The 19,437-nt window shown below is 40.1% G+C and overlaps 1 protein-coding gene across 1 annotated transcript in view; it reads left to right on the top strand.

Moving 5' to 3' along the window:
- Positions 1 to 19,437, top strand: part of LOC103913434 (complement C4-like) — a 49,990-nt gene that overhangs the window by 20,436 nt on the left and 10,117 nt on the right. Inside the window, exons 14-33 of the mRNA XM_009319924.1 lie at positions 988 to 1,137; positions 1,543 to 1,669; positions 2,040 to 2,111; positions 2,991 to 3,191; positions 4,099 to 4,210; positions 4,438 to 4,508; positions 5,468 to 5,607; positions 7,103 to 7,315; positions 8,575 to 8,626; positions 9,164 to 9,244; positions 10,290 to 10,493; positions 12,024 to 12,099; positions 12,486 to 12,642; positions 14,233 to 14,328; positions 14,653 to 14,821; positions 15,847 to 16,013; positions 16,451 to 16,609; positions 17,213 to 17,272; positions 17,740 to 17,833; positions 18,569 to 18,737. Coding sequence (XP_009318199.1) covers positions 988 to 1,137; positions 1,543 to 1,669; positions 2,040 to 2,111; positions 2,991 to 3,191; positions 4,099 to 4,210; positions 4,438 to 4,508; positions 5,468 to 5,607; positions 7,103 to 7,315; positions 8,575 to 8,626; positions 9,164 to 9,244; positions 10,290 to 10,493; positions 12,024 to 12,099; positions 12,486 to 12,642; positions 14,233 to 14,328; positions 14,653 to 14,821; positions 15,847 to 16,013; positions 16,451 to 16,609; positions 17,213 to 17,272; positions 17,740 to 17,833; positions 18,569 to 18,737 — 2,570 coding nt within the window. The remainder of the gene's footprint in view (positions 1 to 987; positions 1,138 to 1,542; positions 1,670 to 2,039; positions 2,112 to 2,990; positions 3,192 to 4,098; positions 4,211 to 4,437; positions 4,509 to 5,467; positions 5,608 to 7,102; positions 7,316 to 8,574; positions 8,627 to 9,163; positions 9,245 to 10,289; positions 10,494 to 12,023; positions 12,100 to 12,485; positions 12,643 to 14,232; positions 14,329 to 14,652; positions 14,822 to 15,846; positions 16,014 to 16,450; positions 16,610 to 17,212; positions 17,273 to 17,739; positions 17,834 to 18,568; positions 18,738 to 19,437) is intronic.

Consider the following 19,437-nt stretch of genomic DNA (forward strand, 5'->3'; position numbering starts at 1 on the left):
AACAATTTATTGGGAAAAACAAAAATGAATTTGAAGTAATTTTTCAAGCTTTTTCATTACTGTTAAAAGTAATTTTCTGAGATTTTGTAGCACTTCAAAAGCACTTTTAAAAAAATGGTTTACATTAGAAAATTAAGTGTGGACAAAATAGGAGTCCCTCTAAGCCTTTCTTTCACCTTCCTCCTCCTCCTTTTTGGTACTATAATGTAAAATGAAAAAAATAAGACAAGAGACTTTTTCCCAATAGCATGAAACACAACTGCTGAAAAGTGTCAGCTGTCTAAAATGATTTTTTCCCCAAAAAATGTTTGTTTTGGAAAAAGAATGTGATAGTCCATTGGGAAAAAAAGTTTTCAAGAAAAATTATCCATTTTTAACACACAAGCCAATTCTTTATTTATATGATGACAAAGCCCAGTTGTATTCAAGTTGGCATTTCTATTAATAATTCCCTATTAATTCCATAACCACCATGGCTACTTCCTCCTAAACCACAGAAGTGTCTACACCAGATATGCACCAGATCTGAACCCAGTCGTGTTGAAAAATTCAAGTGTGAGATAGAAAGGAGGTAGCAGTATTACAGACCGGTTTAAGTCAGTTGATTTTGTAAGTTAATTGGTCTTTTGCTGTATTTCATGGTGATTTTGTTTCCACTGGAAAACAACAAAATTATGTTGAAGGCCCTAGTTCAGCAAACCACTTCTTACACATACTTTTAATCCCCATCGGTGCTTAAGTGTCATTGAAAGGCAGCGTCCAATATCCTGCACAGACACATCTTTTAACCCCCCACATTGTCCTCCAGTGGGAGATATCTGCATCTACATCTTCCAAAACACAGGATCCCAGGCAGAAACACTGCAAAACAGGAACATCCCCCAGCCTTTGACTGCTGACAGTCACAGCTGACAGTATTCCCAGCCCAAAGAGTCTTTGCTTTTTATTAACAAATGTGACATTTTTGTTTCAATCTTTTCTATTTAGATTAAAGTGAGAACAGAACAAGAGAGATATGAACCAACAGACAACATCAAGTTACTGATTGAAACGGACCATGCGGGAATGGTTGCCTTAGCTGTGGTTGATAAAGCAGTTTTTATTCTGAACAAGAAAAATAAGCTTACAGCCAAAAAAGTAAGATATCTGTAAGAAGAAAATATCGTATCTACTAGTCAAGCAAAATTTTTGTAATGAGAGGATCAAAATGTAATTAATGGCTATTAATTGCTTAATCACAGCTTTGCTAAACTTGAAAATTGTTTTGCTTTTGCAATTTAGGATCTATTTAAGATGACTGATATATTTAAGATGGGGATTTCCATGCTACAGCAGACAAGTTTGTAAATTAAAAAAGCATTACTTGAAAGCACTCCCAACTAAAGCATTCCTCAGCTTTAATCTCAGTTTCCAAATGCAGCTTGTACCACCAGTTTGTCTTGCTTCTGCGAGTCAAAGGCTACAAGAATTTTTTTAACATATAAAAAAAACCCGACCCTTTTGCAAGCGTGTACGGTCCATCTATGCTATTTTATTTGGCAGGTATTTAATGCTATGAATTCGTATGATCTTGGATGTTCTGCAGGTGGTGGTGCAGATAGTGTTCAAGTTTTTACTGATGTTGGTCTGGCCTTTTTATCAGATACAATTAAATCCAACATTCGAGAAGGTAAGTGCAATCTGCCCTTTACTTCAGGTGTTTGTACAAGACCACTATAGATCTGGGGAGGCTGATTGCTTAAAAATCAGAAACATTTTATTGTGATGTTCTAAAATCTCCCTTGCCTGTGGATTTTTCTTCTTCTGTTCTTTCACTGGGTGCTGGCAGCTCAGATAGACCAGAGCGTGGCTGCTGGTCCTTTGGTGTCCAGCTCAGCTGGGGCAGGCAGCAGTTGGCTAGGGCTGTAAGGTAACTCGTCAAACTGTGGGTCTTCTGTGAATGAGATGGGTCCTAAAATGGGTCTTCCATGAATGACCTGAATGATCAGGCTGTTACTGTCATAGTATCATGACCAAGCTCTTCTGTTCTGCTTTCCCAGGCTATAAATGCCTCCAGGGTACCAGAAGGCAGAAGAGATCTTTGGATTTTTGGAAGCAAATACCAGGAATTGGTATGTCTGCCCATCTGGGTGGCCTGAAAGGCTTAGCAGGGGGAGGCAAAGGGATCTGGCTGGGATCTAAGGGGCAAGAAGTGATGGGATAGTAAAGGATACCAAGATATCCATAGTCCCACTTCTTGCATTAAGTGACATAACCTAGCACAAGTGTGTATCTTATGCCGTGTGACCTGATGCATCATTTATCAAAACAACTCAAAAAAACAAAACCAAAGAGTGGCCCGGCTGCAAATGGAAACTAATTCACCAGTTTATAATCCCAAATGTGAAGTACTTCAACTAGATATCATGTCATGGAATCAGTCATGGCTTTAAAGTTTTTCAAAATTATGTATATGGCCAGAAAAGATTTTATAGATCCCATTTTTTTCCTTGACATTCTGCTTTGAAGTTGTGCCAGCTTTGGTACTTTGTGCTCCAATTAAGAGAAGAGCTAGTGTAATATTTGGCCTAAATTTAAAAAAAAAAAAAGTTTATACAAATTGATATATTTCCTTCCCAGAAGACATGAAGGCTTGAAGCTGGGATCTTCCTTACTTTTGAAATTGGTCTCTTTATTCAAGAATGAAAACACTGCCATGGCTATTTCTATCAAGATATCTAATTCCAGTCTGTCAAGGAGGCGTTTTTAATTCACAGTTTGAATTTGAAGAGAAAGCTTAGAATAGAATATCTAGGATGCCATAGGGCTCATGCTTTCCTCCTTTGCTTGTGGACTGTTTTTAGAATGGAGAAGAGGTCCCCAGCTGAAGGTAGACTGTTGCAATAGCAACTAACTTTAACTGCAAAGAATGACAGGAATGAGCACGATGAACACCTTTACGCTTATTGCTACTTCCACAGCACTAATTCTGGGCTTTAATTATATTGCAGCCAGCAAATATCAAAACACTGATCTACAAATATGCTGTGAAGATGGAATGAAATTAAATCCCATGAGGTTTTCTTGTGCGAAAAGGCTAACAAAGGTGGTTGGCTCCCCCAAATGCAGAAACGCCTTCCGGGACTGCTGTGAGAAAGCCACAGCCCTCAGAAAGCAAGCGAAGCGGAGGATCAAAGTGGGCTTGGCACGATGTAAAGAACAGTGGCGTGCAACTGTCTACAGAAAAATACCCTTCATATGGTGGGAAGGGAGGGTTAAGGGGCATTTAATGCTGTGGGGCCGGCGGGGAAGTTTTCACATCAACGTTTCACTAAGCCCCGGTATAGTGCAACACCCACACACCATTGCATCTTCGCAACTGTACACTGTGAAGGTGGGAGTGGGACGGGATAACTTCTTGGGATGAGAAAAGGCAGGGATTGCTTTAGCCACCGTTGGCCCCAGAACAGCCTTATGGAGGAGCTGTCGGCCCCTCCCCGCACCCCAGCAGGCTGCAAAAAGCAGAACAGAGAAGGGGGTGGTTGTCTGTGTTCAAGGCTCTGAGTGGTCTTGGATTCATGACTATTTTATTAGTGGTACTACTGTTACAACACCTGAGTACCTCCAAAACACTGCCTCATGAGAAGGGACCACTTCCGCCAGGCACAATTTTGTATCTTTCTTCCTTTCTTCTCCCCAAAGTCTATCTCTGATCACACAAGAGCTCATGTCACAAAAAAAATATTTCATGTTGAAAATGACCCCATTCTAAGTGTAATTTCTGCTACCATTTTTCTCAGAGCTCCCCTTTCATGCTCTGTCTGTCACAAACATGGGACGGTAGGAACATCTTTGCTACACGTTACTAACGGGGAATGTTTTCTTGTTTGGTAGCATATAGTTATTGAACTTCAAAAGAGGAATTATTCTTTTGTTCAATGACAATCTTTGATCATTGCTTCTCTTTTTTCAGCTTTTTTTTTTTAATGCACAAGATGAAACCCAGATGAAGTTTTTTCATACAGAGTATTTTTCATGCTATTTTTCTCTGACAAACTGATTCCCTGCAAGACAGTCCTCCACAGACTTCAGAACAGAAACCCCGCTCTTGTTTTACAGACTATGATGACCATGAAGAAGTGTTTGGTGAAACCTCTGTCAACTTGCGCAGTTATTTTCCTGAAAGCTGGTGGTGGAATTTTGAAGAAGTGAAAAACCCTGGAAACCATAGGTACTGTATTACCTGACTAGGTGAATATGTCTAAATTTGTACAGTAAAATGTATATAAATATCAGCTTTATGTGTTATCTGATACAGAGGACTTCAGAATATTTGCAAGTACTTTGTCTCCACAGCTGAGGGAATATTTTTTTCCCTTACGATACTCAAACTTCAGCAAATTACAATGTTTACATTTTATGCGTCCTTCCTAATACATTTTATTTTGTGTTTCTTAGTGTAGAAAACTTTGCTCCTGACTCTATAACTACCTGGGAAGTTCAGGCAATAAGCATATCTCCCCAAAAAGGTATAAGTATTGGGTATTTTACTTGGTTTCTTTGTACAGATGAATAGAGAATATATATTTTTTAAAACAAAGATACAAAGTTTTGTTGTCAGAGTGAGACAGTGTGTACTGAAAAACACAAAGTGTTTTGATCATGACATTTACTCCTCTCTTTTATGCCATATTAAAGCCCAGCTAGAATTTAAGGGATAGATACATATTTATAAAAACAACATGAAGTGGGCTTTGAAGGAGGATGGATTGTACAATCAAAACCGTTTCCTATCAAATTGATAAACCATCTCATTTTAGCTTCCATATGGCCAGGAAGCCACAAGAAAGGTAGCAGTAATAACACCGCTTTTATTTTAATATTTCTGGGAGTGAGTTCTGGCCATCTCAGAGAAGCATGAACGTTTGTGGTCTCTGGAAAGCTAGAGAAGAGAAGAGAAGACCCCCAGGAAACTAGGAGAGGATCAGCAAGGGCTGGACACCAGAGAGCCCAGGTTCCCAGGGGCTGCTCTCTGGGAGCTCCTGGGGGTTGACCAGGACCATGCAGGAGGGACAAAGGGTCCACCTGGTACTGCCCACTCCCCTTTGGAAAGGAGTGGGCACTCTCCTCATCCAAGGGTTCAGTGATAGTCATGGAGTTTATTTACAGAAGGCGAAGAAAGGTCATTGTGTTTTAAATGTGGCCTCTGCAGGAAAGCTGGGCCACATTTCACTCACAAAAGCTACAAACACTCCTGCCAAATTTTACCTATTGAAAACCATGGCAGTGACTCCAGAGGGCAAATATCATCTACCCGTGAGATAGGTCTCTAGCGCACATGAGTTGAAATGCTTTCTGGATATGCCTGTCTCCCTCTCCTGCTCTTGACCTCGGGGGAGCCCGGGCAATGAGTTTTGATTAGACATTTAACTTTTTATCAGCTGATGTTAAGAGTGTAATTCTCAACTCTGTTTTTTTCTCATCCCAGGATTTTGCATAGCTGACCCCCACACCTTTGCAGTTTTCAAAGACTTTTTTGTATCCCTGAGATTACCATACTCAGTCAGACGACATGAACAACTAGAAATAAAAGCAGTGGTTTACAACTATCTGCCCAACGACCTCCAGGTAGTATCACCACCAACTGCCGTGCTATATACATCTAGCTAGCTAGATGTATAGCTATGTAATAATTTAATGTAAATGACCTAGCCACCTTTCAGTGCCCTCCTACAACCCAGACACCACACTCCCATTTTGAAAGTCTCCCAAAGAAAAGGATCCAGTTCTACTTGCTAATCAAACTTACTGTATAAAACAGGTTTTATTTACCATATTACACAGCCAAATTCCTTGTCTTTGGGTATGTCTTCTCCCCTTTCATTGAAGCAACCAGATACATTTTTGCTGCCTGCCAATCTGGGCAACACCCAGCTGCTGATAAAACAGGTACACAAGACACAGAGGTAAATTATGAGCCTACAATCCAATATGTTAGCCACAAAATTCATCATGCATACAATGCAAAGCCATTTTTTGTCTGCATGTGACACCTATCCAGCTCTGTATATGGCCACAGTTGTCACTGGGTTTAGGGCCTCCATCATCCTCAGGCTGATGCTCTTTTTTTAATCTCTTCATCTTTTCTCTCAGCCAGCTCTGCTTGACCAGCATCTTCTGAACTGTGTTGAATGGTGTAGAGCTGGGATGTATAAAAATGTGCTATCCTTCTTACTTCCCTGTATTTCAGGGATAGGCCAAAACTATGTTGCAAATTCAGAGTAATGAAGAAATACTAGCTGATTTACCTTCACAGCCCTAGTCAATGTAGATGAATGTTAACAGATCATAGGGCCACAGAACAATTTAGTTTGGAAGGGACCTCCAGAGGTCTCTAGTCCAACCTGCTGCTCAGATCAGGTCCAGTTAGAGCAGGTTGTTCAGGGCCTTGTCCAGTCAAATATTGAATATCTCCAAGGAGGGAGACTCCACAAACTCTTTGGACAAGCTGTGCCAGCATTTGATCACTTCTTGGTGAAAAAGTTTTCCTATTTTATACACGGAGATAAAAATGTGCTTTCCTTCTTACTTCCCTGTATTTCAGGGATAGGCCAAAACTATGTTGCAAATTCAGAGTAATGAAGAAATACTAGCTGATTTACCTTCACAGCCCTAGTCAATGTAGATGAAAGTTAACAAATCATAGGGCCACAGAACAATTTAGTTTGGAAGGGACCTCCAGAGGTCTCTAGTCCAACCTGCTGCTCAGATCAGGTCCAGTTAGAGCAGGTTGTTCAGGGCCTTGTCCAGTCAAATATTGAATATCTCCAAGGAGGGAGACTCCACAAACTCTTTGGACAAGCTGTGCCAGCATTTGATCACTTTTTGGTGAAAAAGTTTTCCTATTTTATACACGGAGAATAGTAAATTCAAGGCAGCAAAGTGAAAAACACTTTCTGTCTTGCAAAATGTCTGCATTGCTATTTCCTTTTTAAGCAAAAGCTAATCTCCTGTTATACCTGTTTTTCATTTCTCATTCTTACCTAGACGTGGTGGACCTGGAGTATTTTTCCTGTGTAGTGATGCACTAAACCTGATCGCAGGCACTGCCTTGTTCCCGCAGGTTATAGTGACGATGGATGCAGTGAAGGGGCTGTGCACCGCAGAGGCGACGGAGAAGGCTGTGCAGCTGACGCTGGCGGCTAAGGGGAACTCTGCAACAGCAGCCTACTTCTCGGTTGTCCCTCTGACTGTGGGAGAAATTCCAATTACTATTACTGCTCTCGACACAGTTTCTGGGCACACTGATAGCATTAGGAAGAACCTCAATGTTGTGGTAGGTATAACTGGCTGAGGGCAGGCACTTCATGAATATGTGTTTCTCCTCAAATATAACATTCACTAAGTGTGGAGCTCTTGTGGACGGAGTGAAGTCGTAGAAACATAAGGCTGGAGGCAATCTCAGGAAACCTGTTTCTCAGCAAGGATTGAGCTATAGCATGGGGAAGAAATTTAACCCTGTGGTGGGCTTGTGTGTAGTGTATATGGAAAGAATTGTTCTCTACGGCAAAAAGGCAACCTTCTACCCATGACATAGCGACAACTTCCTTCATGCAGTCCGTGCCCATCTCGTAATCTTTAACTTCCACCTGCTTCATGAACATTTACAAAAATTATTTTTCCCTTATGAAGCCAAGGTTGAAGATGTCCATCTAGCAATATTTTGAGAAGGGAATACTCTCTGCTAGTCATAAAGTTAAACCCTATTTTATTCCTTCTAGTTAATGGATCTTCAATGTTAACAATTGCATAGGTAAAACACATACAGGCAAACAAAGATGTTGTATTGATATTTAATACCTTAGTTCACTTTCAAAATGATGAAAGGTGACTTTTCAAGAGTCAGTGCTGACCAGCACGGACTCATTACAGCACACAAGTAGCCCACTGAGGGCTATTTTCAATCTACACAAAAAGTGCAAAATATGAATCCTTGCACCATTAATGTCAGGGGATAGCCATGTAGGTAAAGATAAGGCATGGGATGCCGGGAACCTGCTGTTATTACAGGCCATAACTTTTCTAGAGATAGACACAGTTTCAGAGTTCAATGCTACACCAAAACACTAAAAGTGTCTGTAAAAATAGAAACTGTAGGAAGAGGGATGTGTGGAAATCAGAAGGAAAAAAACTTTAAGTTTTACCAACAAGATGAACTCAGAACTTGTTGGATTTCATAGATGAGAGGTTTATAAAAGTGAGTCCACCTGTGAACTTGACTTGCACAGCTCACAAAGCTGAGAATAAACATTGAAGTTTAATTTTTCTGGGTTAGTTTTGGTTAAAGGAATTTCATCCAGGGAAATATGTCAATAATAAGAAAAAAAGTCAGCACAGTTTATTAGCATTTCAAGTGGGAGACTGAAATTCTGATTTGAAGCTTCAGTTTTACCTGGAGAGAAATCTCACTCCAAAATAACTTATTTCTGCCACCTGCTGGTCTAGTGCAAGGGCAGAGATCACGGCTTTCATGCAGCTTAATTTCAGGTGTGAGTGCTTGCAAAAGTTTTAACTTTTCTTTCCTCAATTGTACAGGCTGAAGGTATTTTACAGAGAGAAGAAAAGACCATTTGCATTAACAGTGGCTGTAAGTTACACAAAATAATTAGATATAGATGAGGTTTGGTGTAGGGACAGGGGGTGTGAAGTCTGGTGTGAATATCTGATAGGTGCGGTGAAATACTTCTTAACATACAAACGTTGCTTTGGTTGACCAGAACTTGTCACAAATCTCTTCATCCAGTACATAGCAAAAGACTCAGGAAAGAAAAATCATTTAATTCTAAATGTTCAGAATTTATTTGTATTACTTCTGTGTTTCAAGGTAGCATTCTTTAAATATTAAGTAGGCATCTATTTCATTTACTAATGGGTCTTAAAAGGTATTAAAAACAAGCCTAAATTCAAGCCAAAAAAACATTGCTGATGATTGAAAATTAAATCAATTTAAGAAAGATAAGTATATTTCTTTTCATAAATTTCCATTTAATGTTTCTGATAACATTTCTGTCGTAATTGCCATCAGCTGTGAGATGTTTAATGAAAAGCATGTTCTAAAATTACACTGTATGTTTTTATGTTTAAAGAGTCTGGATGTAGATCTCTATTTACTATTTATTTACAGTAAAGTCCCATACACTGGACCTGGACAGACCATCTGGTATGGTACCGGGTTCTGATAGTCACGTGTTTGTTAGCCTGAAAGGTAAATGTAATTTTTTGTCAATAACTTCTCCATAGGTGACAAGAGACGTGTCCCTTTGTGCTGCTCATTCCTGAACGTCTAGTCTCCATTCCCTCCTAGTTTTTCTGCTATGACTCAAATGGTCTGTGCTACATGCCCAGGTCATGAAACAGCCCCAAGGCTGGGCCAGTACCTTTCCTCTTTCTAGTTACTCCTTCTCACGTGTATTGGATGTAACAGCTTTATGCAGTCCATCCTGCCTCACTGTGCCCAGGCTAACTTTATGGGAAGGCCAGAGGAGAAGGGAAGAGTTCACGTTCTCTAATAACCCCACACTGCATGTAGGTCTGTAGAAATCTGCTTTAATCTTCAGAAAAAAGGATGCCAGACTCTGATGTATAAGTTCTGGAAAGTTCTGTTTTTCTAAAGAGAAGATATGTACAGTCATATATTCCTTTAATCAAATAATTGTATACATATATATATACTCATGCATACGTATTTTAAAAACATCTACTAGCAAGTGCTCTTATTAATGATAAAAACATTTTTTCCCAGAAAATGTCAAATAATGCATTCTTGACACAAAGGCTATTGGCTTCCATTTCAAATCCCTGTTCTAAAGCATGGGGATGCTTGAATTCATCAAATGAGAAAATTGCAGAGAGGAAAAAAGAAAAAAAGCTCTGCACAAAATGTTTGGTATGATTAAGGCACTATCTTTTTGCTCTCTGTGGGAGGATCAGGTCTGGTTTGACAAGATTTTTCCAGCCCGAACCTGAAGCACCAGTCTTTCCCCCTTTCCTTGCTTTCCTGCTTCCAGTAGCCTCAGGACTCTTTCTCCTCCATGCTCCTTCACTGCCCCAGCCTCCTTTCTCCAGTTTTCCCAGGGCCTGGCACCTCATCCTTGTTCTTCTCCAGCTTTACAAAGTCTTAAGTAGCTGAAAACAGTGAGAAGTATTAGGCCATGCTGGAGTGTCAACCTATAGTTAGTATCACCTTTCTTCATGTTACACCAGACAGCTTTAAATACGATATGTACTATGGCTTGTGTTTTTTACAACAGGGAATATTATGGATGAGTCTGTCGAAAATTGTCTTAGTCTCAGTGGAGTTGAGAAACTTATTCAAGTGCCCACAGGCTGTGCAGAGCAAACAATGGTGAAAATGGCCCCTGCAGTCTACGCTATTGAGTACTTGGATGCCAGTGACCAGTGGGTGAACTTTAATGCTGAAAGGAAGGAGGAAGCCATTAACATGATTGAAAAAGGTACACAGAAAAAAAAAAAAGAGACCAACCAACCAACACAGTCTTTGCTATCCTTTTGCATTGCACACTAACCATTGCTACTTGCCAAAAGAGTGAGCGTTATCTTAACACAGCCACGCAGAAATGCCTCTGACAATCTGCAGACAGACATGAGAAACAGAACTGGTGAGGAGGATTTAGGTGACTAATTGCCTACTTCTGACATTGTACAGTATTGACATTCATAGTCCACCCTCTTTCTTGCCTAATTTAGAAGCAGAAAGTAAAATCTGAGCTGATCAACGTCAACTCTTTTCAGCGTAAATGGACAGCAAAGGCCAGTTGATCATTTCCTCCTAATGTAGATGTGCAAAATAGGTCAAGACGAATCATGTCCTAAAAATGCTCATTTCTCCCCTCGGATCAGAGACAGTGCTTAGGATGGCCAGCTGGGATGTAGACATCTCTGCTGGAGATGTCTGTAGTTGACAAGAGGAGTATCACTAAAACTCCCAATGGTAACCATGATATTAACACTTTCTCTTCCACACACCTGTATTTATTACATGAGCTAGAATGACTCCAACAGCCTTGGACCAACCCAGGGAGGGAGTTTCCTTAGGGAGAGGACAGCTGCAAGGCTGCTTCTTGAAGAACCCACTCCAAGACATGATCCAAAGCTGGTGTTAAATGTACAGCAAGGCCAGAACCACAGCACGTGGCAGCGGAGGTGTTGCAGCTCACAAGGACTAACATAGAGCCCAAGAGTTATCAGTATTGTAGCAGGTACAGCTGATCTTTCTAACTGTAGTGGTGTGCACATGGCATAAAGCAGTGTAATGCACCTGTCTTCATGATCTTCAGACAACATGTGACACACATTTCATCAGTGAAAAATGAGGGTGTAAATAGGAATTAAAAACATGCTAACAGTTGCTGAATGGAGGACTTTGCTTATTTATCTAAGATTGCCTAAAGTGACATGAGATCCTGCTGATGAGTATTTGGTATTATCAGCAGCATTTAGTCCCTATGTTATACTTTTATTGATTCTTATCAAAGTTCACCGGGGTAGAAAATGAGTTGTGTGGCTATGATACAGACTTTGTCAAGATAATAGCAGTCAAGATCAGAGGCCACAACTCATGATTTCTAAGCCTATGTCTGACCCAAGAGATGATATTTTGTATATTTTTTGATTCCACGCACCATAAAGTCAACAGCTTGAAAAGTTGTCAGTAATGGAAAATAAGTTTCCCAAGATTCACTACACAGAAAATGCTTTGTAACTATAGATACCTGCAGTTTTCAGGTTATTCTCATGGCTCAATTAAGTCAAGCAACACAGAGCACCTTCTAAGCCTGGTGCTTTTTCTGTGTCAAAGGCCTGCTGACCCCGTCATTTCCTCCTTAATGATGTCCAGTGAACACCTCTATGTACTCTTCCACTAGTCAATACTGAACATGTCCATGTTAATACAAGTGATGTATGAAAATGCCCAAGAAATATGTGTATTCTCTGAACAGTTATGTGTTGTCCTGTTCACGCAGGTTATACTAGACTGCTTGAGTTTCAGAAGGTGGATGGCTCCTATGGAGCATTTAAAACAACCCCCAGTAGTGTATGGTAAGTGTATTTTTTGTTTGTTTTTTTTTTTTCCAAAATACCTCTATTATCATTTGATGCATCACAAGTTTTTCTGGGGGATGGATTTTCAAAATCTGGTGAGCATGGTGTTGCCTGTATATTTTTGTCATGGATAGTCAGCCATGTAAGTCTCTGAGCATGTTTAGTCCTTGATGAAGGAGATTTATACTGAGCCACTGATTACTTTGCATTTGCCACAGAGTAGAAATGTTCACGCTGATGCTGAGTGATAACTCACTAGGTTCCAGTGAGTGCACTGTATTGAATATGAGTCTATGTACAAAATCAGTATGTTTCTTTTCCTGTCAATATACTCTTCTATAAATATATGTCAGCACAAGTTTGGAACATTTTCTTCTGTGCAGGTTAACTGCATTCATTGTTAAAGTACTCACAAGGTGCAGAGAATACATTAAGGTCCAAGACAGTCACATACGCAACTCGATTTCCTACTTGATTAATCAACAGCAGGCAGATGATTCATTCCATGACCATCACCCAGTATTGGACAGGACTATGCAGGTAGGTCATCTGTATTTAGAAGAATCTGTTGCACATTTAGGGCTGCTAGGGATTGAAAGGAATATTGTGAGTTGTTGAGTAACAAGAAATGTATCTAAAAAAAAGAAATCTGTAATGTAAGGATTACAAAATCTGTAATGTAAAATGAATTTGTTAAAAGGTCTGTTATGTCAGAGGCGCATAACTAGCACTTCACCACCTTTATCTTTTGATCCAGTCCTAGATAATTTTGCAGCTGACCTATGCCTCTAGACCACTTAGAAAATTAATTCTGAGATCTTTGTACTTGGTAAAAATTTATGCCTTTTATTGCCAAAGGCAATAGAGCCATAGAATTGTAATTTAGTTTTGAAGAGACCTCCAGTGGTCATCTAGTCCAACCCCTGCTCAGAACAGGTCTAGTTAGACCAGATTGCACAGGGCCATGTCCAGTTGAGTCTTGAATACCTCCAAGGGTGGGGATCCCACAGTCTCTCTGGGTAACCTGTTTCAGTATTTAATCAATCCCATAGTGAAAAAAAAAAATCTTAATACCTAATCAGAATTTCCAATTGCATATGTTATTCTACAGATCCCTTATAAGTGTCCAGAAACACAAAACTGTTACACTGTCCATGCATCTAGGATATGAAAATAATGTGCATCTTCCAAAATTCATTGAAAATGCAGATACCTTTGTAGTGATCTTATTAAAAAAAAAAAAAGGTATTAATTTTATTAATGATCTTTGGCAAATCACTAGTGATGCTTTCGTCCTCAAAGCCAGTTCCACAGTTGATGTAACACTGTTGGGGGAAAAAAAAAACAACTCAAGAACTGGCCAAACGTTTTTTTTGACCTGTGTTGATGCTGAGATATTTATCTTCTATTTTACATTTGCTTCCAGAACTGGGCATGATAATTTTGTCAGGAGACTTAAGTCCTTCCAAGCAAGCAACCTATCCTTCTCCTAAGGATAAACATTAGGGGCTGAGTGAAGGAGAAGGTTGTTGTCGAAGGTTGTTGTCAAATATTGCTGAAGATTGTTGAAGATCCTAAGGTTGTTGTCAAAGGAGGGCATGAGCAAAAGAATCACAAAGAAGAATAGGAATGAAAATGCAGATCTTCAGGGAAAAAAGCTAATGAGGGCACTGTGTTTAGTTTATCAAGAAAAGGAGTAAGAAATTATCTATTAATGGTGTATAAATACCTTTACAGGAGAAAAGCTCTGTGGGTTAGAGGGCTCTTTAGTCTAGAGGGAGTAGCAGAGAAACGGGGGGGGGGGGGGGGGGGCAGCTTGGAAATTGAAGCCATGAATATTCCAATGAGAAATTGTAGATTTTTAACTATAAGTTAAATAATTAAATATTTTATTACCAGCTGAAGGACGTAGTGTGTTCCTAATCTCTTAACGTTGTTTAATGCAAACTGGCTGCCATTGTAGAAGACATACTTGAGGCGGACACAAATTATTGAGCAAAATTAAAGGGTAAAAATACATGGTCTGTGGTGAGACGGTTTGACAAGAAGGTCCCTGACTTCATTTTCTAAATTTAATCATAAGCATATACATGTACATTTAACTTTTCCTTTCCATGCTTCATCTTTCAGGGTGGCATTGGGTCAGCAGAAGAGGATTTGGCTTTGACAGCCTTTGTAACTATAGCATTACAACAGACTCTACAGGTCTACGAGTCACCTGATGTGGTAGGAAGCCTGACTGTTTATCTTTTAGTCTGAAGGCTATTGCACAATGGCATGTCCACCCTACTTCTTAAAGTACTGCAAATGAGGAGGTAAAAGGCTGTTTACCTCTGTGGTCGATAGGAAAAGATGCCGTGGCCTAATGTACAACAAGGTGTTTCGAGCTACACACTCCATCATCAATGGCTTTAATCACTAAGCAAAAATTATTAAAATTGCGTCAAAAATGACTACAGCGAAGTATTTTAATTTCCTAGTACTCTCACCAGCAATAACAGTTAGTAGGTCTGAATGACCTTTTCAAATGGTTCCATTCTGTTTTCACAGGTTAAAGTGATTAGAGGAGCAGTGGCTTACATGAAAAATCAACTTTCAAGAAATACTAACTGTTATTCTACAGCCATCACTGCTTATGCTCTGACGCTTGTGCAGTCTGATAGTGAAGAAGCCCAGTTTGTGAAAGAAAAATTAAGGGGCTGTTCTGTTTTTGATGCAGGTACTGGTAACCATTCTTAAAATTCAGTTAGAAAGCTCTTTTCCTAATTAAAGTACTTTGAGCACTCTTATATGAACAAACCACATTCAAGTAAATGAAGACAGTTTAATTTTATAGAAGCATGTATGTATACGTGGAATATACTTAATTATTTAAATTACATAATTAAATATTCCAATGTCAAAATCGTAAGATGTAATTTGTATAATTAATATTACTATAAAGTAACAACTTAGCATTGTGAAGTTTGGATCATGATCTTATCTGATGCTGGAATTGGAACAGAACCATGGTAAAAAGTCATTTACCTTTTCTGCTTAACTTGCTGCCTACCAAGGTTTCCACACCACTAAAGTGCATTAAAAAAAAAAAGTCCAAGCCAGCTGAGAAAGAAGAAACTTTTGATGGGTAAATAGGAATGAACAGCTACATATGGGAGTAGTCCAGACTGGATTTGTGCTCAAGACAGGAGGTGTCTTTTCCATCCCACCTGTTTTCAAAGCCCCCTGCCAGTTCTGAGTGCTTTGTTCCAGCTCCACATGGATGTCACCTCTTCCCTGCCCCCCCCCCCCGGTGTGTGGCTGTGGTCAATGCTGAGTCAGTTGGTTGTGTGGCTGCACTGCCACGCCATTAATTTCTCCCAATTCATTTGGTAAATACATTATGGTTTAATAGCCATAGTTTAAGCATAGGGAATATGCTTCTCCTTAATCAAGGCTGGACTTACAGGCATAATTAATACTATTACCTCTTGGGAACCACCAGACACAATGCTACTACTCCATCAAATGGACATCGCTGTACAAGGGGATCATTAGACTGTGATGGTTGGATAAGTCAAAATTGAAAATTGTGGGTTTTCTTTTCCATTATCTCTGCTTCCCAACTGATTTGTTGCTCTCATGACAGCATCTGTGTCTTGTGGTTCCTCAGCGCTATGACATGAAATATCTACTGTGTAGAACAATAGCCATTTCTGGCAAATGTCTTTACCAAGGCGATTCAAGACTAAGTTATTCTTGCAGCAAAGCAGCAGCGCTACTGGGGAAATGGCAACGATGCAGTCTCAGTGGAAACCACTGCCTATGCATTGCTTCAAACATTGCTCCTGAAAGACATGGAGTACGCAAGGCCTATTGCTACATGGCTGACGGAAAGAAGGAACTACGGTGGAGGATACTGCTCTACACAGGTGCCTGACCACCAGTCCGGGTGGAGTTTCGGGGGGAGGGAAGAAAACAGAAGCCACATAAAGACTTTTTCATTTAGTTTTGAAAGCATTGTAACAGTTAATCCTGAACTTCTTTGGTGTATGAAGCACTAAAGATTTTGGCTCATTAATAAAATATGGGCCAAAATAAAATAGTTATAAGCCAGCAAAGATTCTTTGTCTTTATGAAAACTTATAATAATCAAAGGTCAGACCTCCAGTGGTTTTAGGATTTTAATGCTAAAAGAAGAAGCTGAGAAATGAAATGAATAGTCTGTGCAGGTAGGAACGACAGATACAGGAGAACTTCAAAGCAGCAAAAAACATAAAACTGAAGAATAGCTCCAGGTGACCTATCGTGTCATCTTACATGTTATTGAAATAACTTGGCATCATTTTTGCATTTCTTTCTCACCTAGGACACAGTGGTGGCCCTAGAAGCTCTGTCAGCATACAGCATACAGACATTGAACACTGCTTCCACCAACCTGACTGTAGAACTGGGAACACCTGGAAGACAAAAAGACTACAGTATTACTCTGACTGGTACTGATGAAGTGATTCAGAAGCAGCTAGAGGTACACAACCATCCATTGTTTCAAGCTTTTTTCCCTCAAACTGGAGAAACATTGGATCATCTGGCCTAGGTTTTCTCAAGTTAAGCAATCATGATGTACCTGATTTATAATATTTTTAATAATTTAATCTGTAAAACAACAGAATCTTTTTAAAGAAAAAAATTTCAACAGAAGCTTAGCAGCACACTTAGAGGTGCTTTCCTGCCTCTTCAAGGGCTTTGGTGATGAGAACCTCCCCCAGTAGTGAAGAGCAGCCAGGAGCCCAAGTCTTGCTAGGGAATGAGGAAGAAGGGAATATTCTGATATTCAGTGTGTTGGGACCTGTGAAAATGTCAAATCCAGGCTACAGAGGAGAGAGTGAAGTTGGGAAAATATGTCTCCTGGGCCCCAGAACAGCAGAGTAAGATGCATCAGCCCAGCACATTAAAAATCTTATGAGACTTGAGGTCTCATAACTCCTTCCATAGCTAAAGGTTTTCCCTACCCCAGTTCTGAGGCATAAAGGCATAGAATACTGTCAAGATCGCAGGAAAACAATAGATCAAATGCTGAGCACAGACTAAATCTCTCTTTTTTTTTTTTCTTTTTTGCCTTGGTTTGCAGTTTGAACTTGGGAGAAAACTTGAAGTGTCTGTCCGCGGCAGAGGAAATGGGACAATGAGTGTAAGCTGTAAATCAGAAAGTCAGAGTCCAACTGGACTTCTTTTAATCCCTTTTTGAAAACAGAGTGAGAAATTACTTGCCATGGCTTCATCCTTTGTGTTCCTTCCTCCAAATTTCTAAAATTCAGGGCCTATGGACTGCCCTGATGGGAAGTCAATTTTTCCTGTTTTTTAACTTTAAGTCCATGAAATGTCAACGCTGATAGAGGTGGCTGGAGTTTGAGAGACCCCTTTGTGGTTGGGAAGGGAGAGTTATCTCAAAGGTCCCATGACATTTGTGATTTGCACATGGGACCTCTCCTGCTTCCACCCACGTCAGTCCTCTGTGACTAGTCTGTGCCTCTGGGAGACCGGTGTTTCTCTCCACACTCCCATATCCCATCAACATTTGCTGAAGTCCTGGATGAGTAAATCCCTTGTCATTTAAATTATATTTTTAGCGATTCACTGTTTGTGTATTCATCTTAGATATTAAAAGTGTACTGGTCTTCTGAGCTGAAGAACAACACGTGTAATGATTTGATTTTGACAGTGGAAATGGAAGGGAGCGTTCAGTACTCTGGTGAGTGAAAAGGGAAAGTGACATCTTTGGCCAACTGCTAGTAATACTTACTGGCTTTCCAGCCCTGGAAAGTGGGAATAAATTAGTGAAAACGAGGAAAGAGAGAGGCCTCGGAACCCTGCCTAGCCATTGTTGCATTCAGTTTATTAATATTTTTTTGTAGTTTAATAACTATCTGAGTGACTGTAGGTGCAGAGGGAACCTAGAAGATACACAGGTACTATTAGTAACTCTTCTTTGTTATTGGGAGGAGAGCGCGGTAAATTCCCTTCCTGGCTGCCATGCAGGGAAAGCCCAGCTCAGTTCCCTGGATAATAAGGGTCCTACCACGTGGCCTTAAAAATTCTTTGGGACAGACCTGTCATAGGTATTTTCATATGAGCAAGACGGTGTTTTCCATCCCTTGAAGTGTGTATTCATCCTGCTCTCTGCTTATGTCTGCATTTTTTTTCTGTTTGAATAGCTAACTTCTGGAGGCAGGGATCGTCCTTTACATATCTATGCATAGCCTAAACCCCATTCTTAGCTAGATCTGTTGGCTACTATTACTATGATTATCCCTAAAATTTTAACTCTGAATGAATTGGAAATACTGAGATGGTATACAGCAAACTTTTATAAAACCCATAGAGATGGCATGACTGCCCACTGGTATTTATCATTATACAAAAAGGAGCCAAATTACCAGGTCCTCAGTCAAATTTGTGCATGGATGATCATGTCTGTCACCTCCAGAAACTGCATACTCTGATGAAAACGATGATTATGAGGGCTTGATTGCTGCAGAAGACAGCGCGTTTGAGCCACTGCCTGAAATAGAGTGGTTTGATATCCACAGCAGAAGGAAAAGGGATGCGATCTCTCCCAGTAAAGCAGAATCGCTGCAGTACAAAGTCTGTGTCAGGTAGGTCTGCAAGATCAGCTCTTCATTAGGAAATAATTACATTTTTGTTTGTAATTCTTCTTGGTCACCTTCTTCATATCTGCAAGCTCAGCATCCAACCTGGTGATCTTCTGTGAGTACACATACATGGTGAGTCTGCATCCTCTCTCCCATGGCAGGAGAAAAGGTTTCCACACAATGATTTAGACGGTTTACATAGATCTCAAATGGCCATTGCAGATTCTGCGCCATCAAACTCTGGGGAGACTCTAAAGTGCCTGGCTGGCTAATCATTTGAAAGAAGACTTTTATTAAATAAAGTATATACAGTTGGAATATAGTAATAACACATTTACAGAGTTTCATTGCTTTCTGGAGAGATGCTGTTACTTCCTTCATGGTCACACTCTGGCCTCATAAAAAAGAAAAGATGTCTACTATTATTTGAGGGAGGAGAGGAGGCAGAAGGGATATCTTCTTGTGGCAATCAAGAAATAAACAAGGGCAGAGCTAGTGAGAAAGAAAGCCTCCCGTGCAGAATAACACTGAAACATCTGCTTTTGCTCCCTTTCACAGTCTGGCAGGGGTCACAGAAGCACAAAGTGGAGGTCGTCCTGAGTTCCCCTTCTAGAGAGGAGCAGGGTGACAGAAGCAGGCTTTGCTCCCCAGTAGAATTTAGCATTTCCACTGACTTTTGACAGACCCTCGGAAGCGGTGCTTT

This window comes from Pygoscelis adeliae, unplaced genomic scaffold, assembly GCF_000699105.1.
Source record: "Pygoscelis adeliae isolate BGI_AS28 unplaced genomic scaffold, ASM69910v1 Scaffold32, whole genome shotgun sequence".
Classification (NCBI taxonomy): Eukaryota; Metazoa; Chordata; class Aves; order Sphenisciformes; family Spheniscidae; genus Pygoscelis; species Pygoscelis adeliae.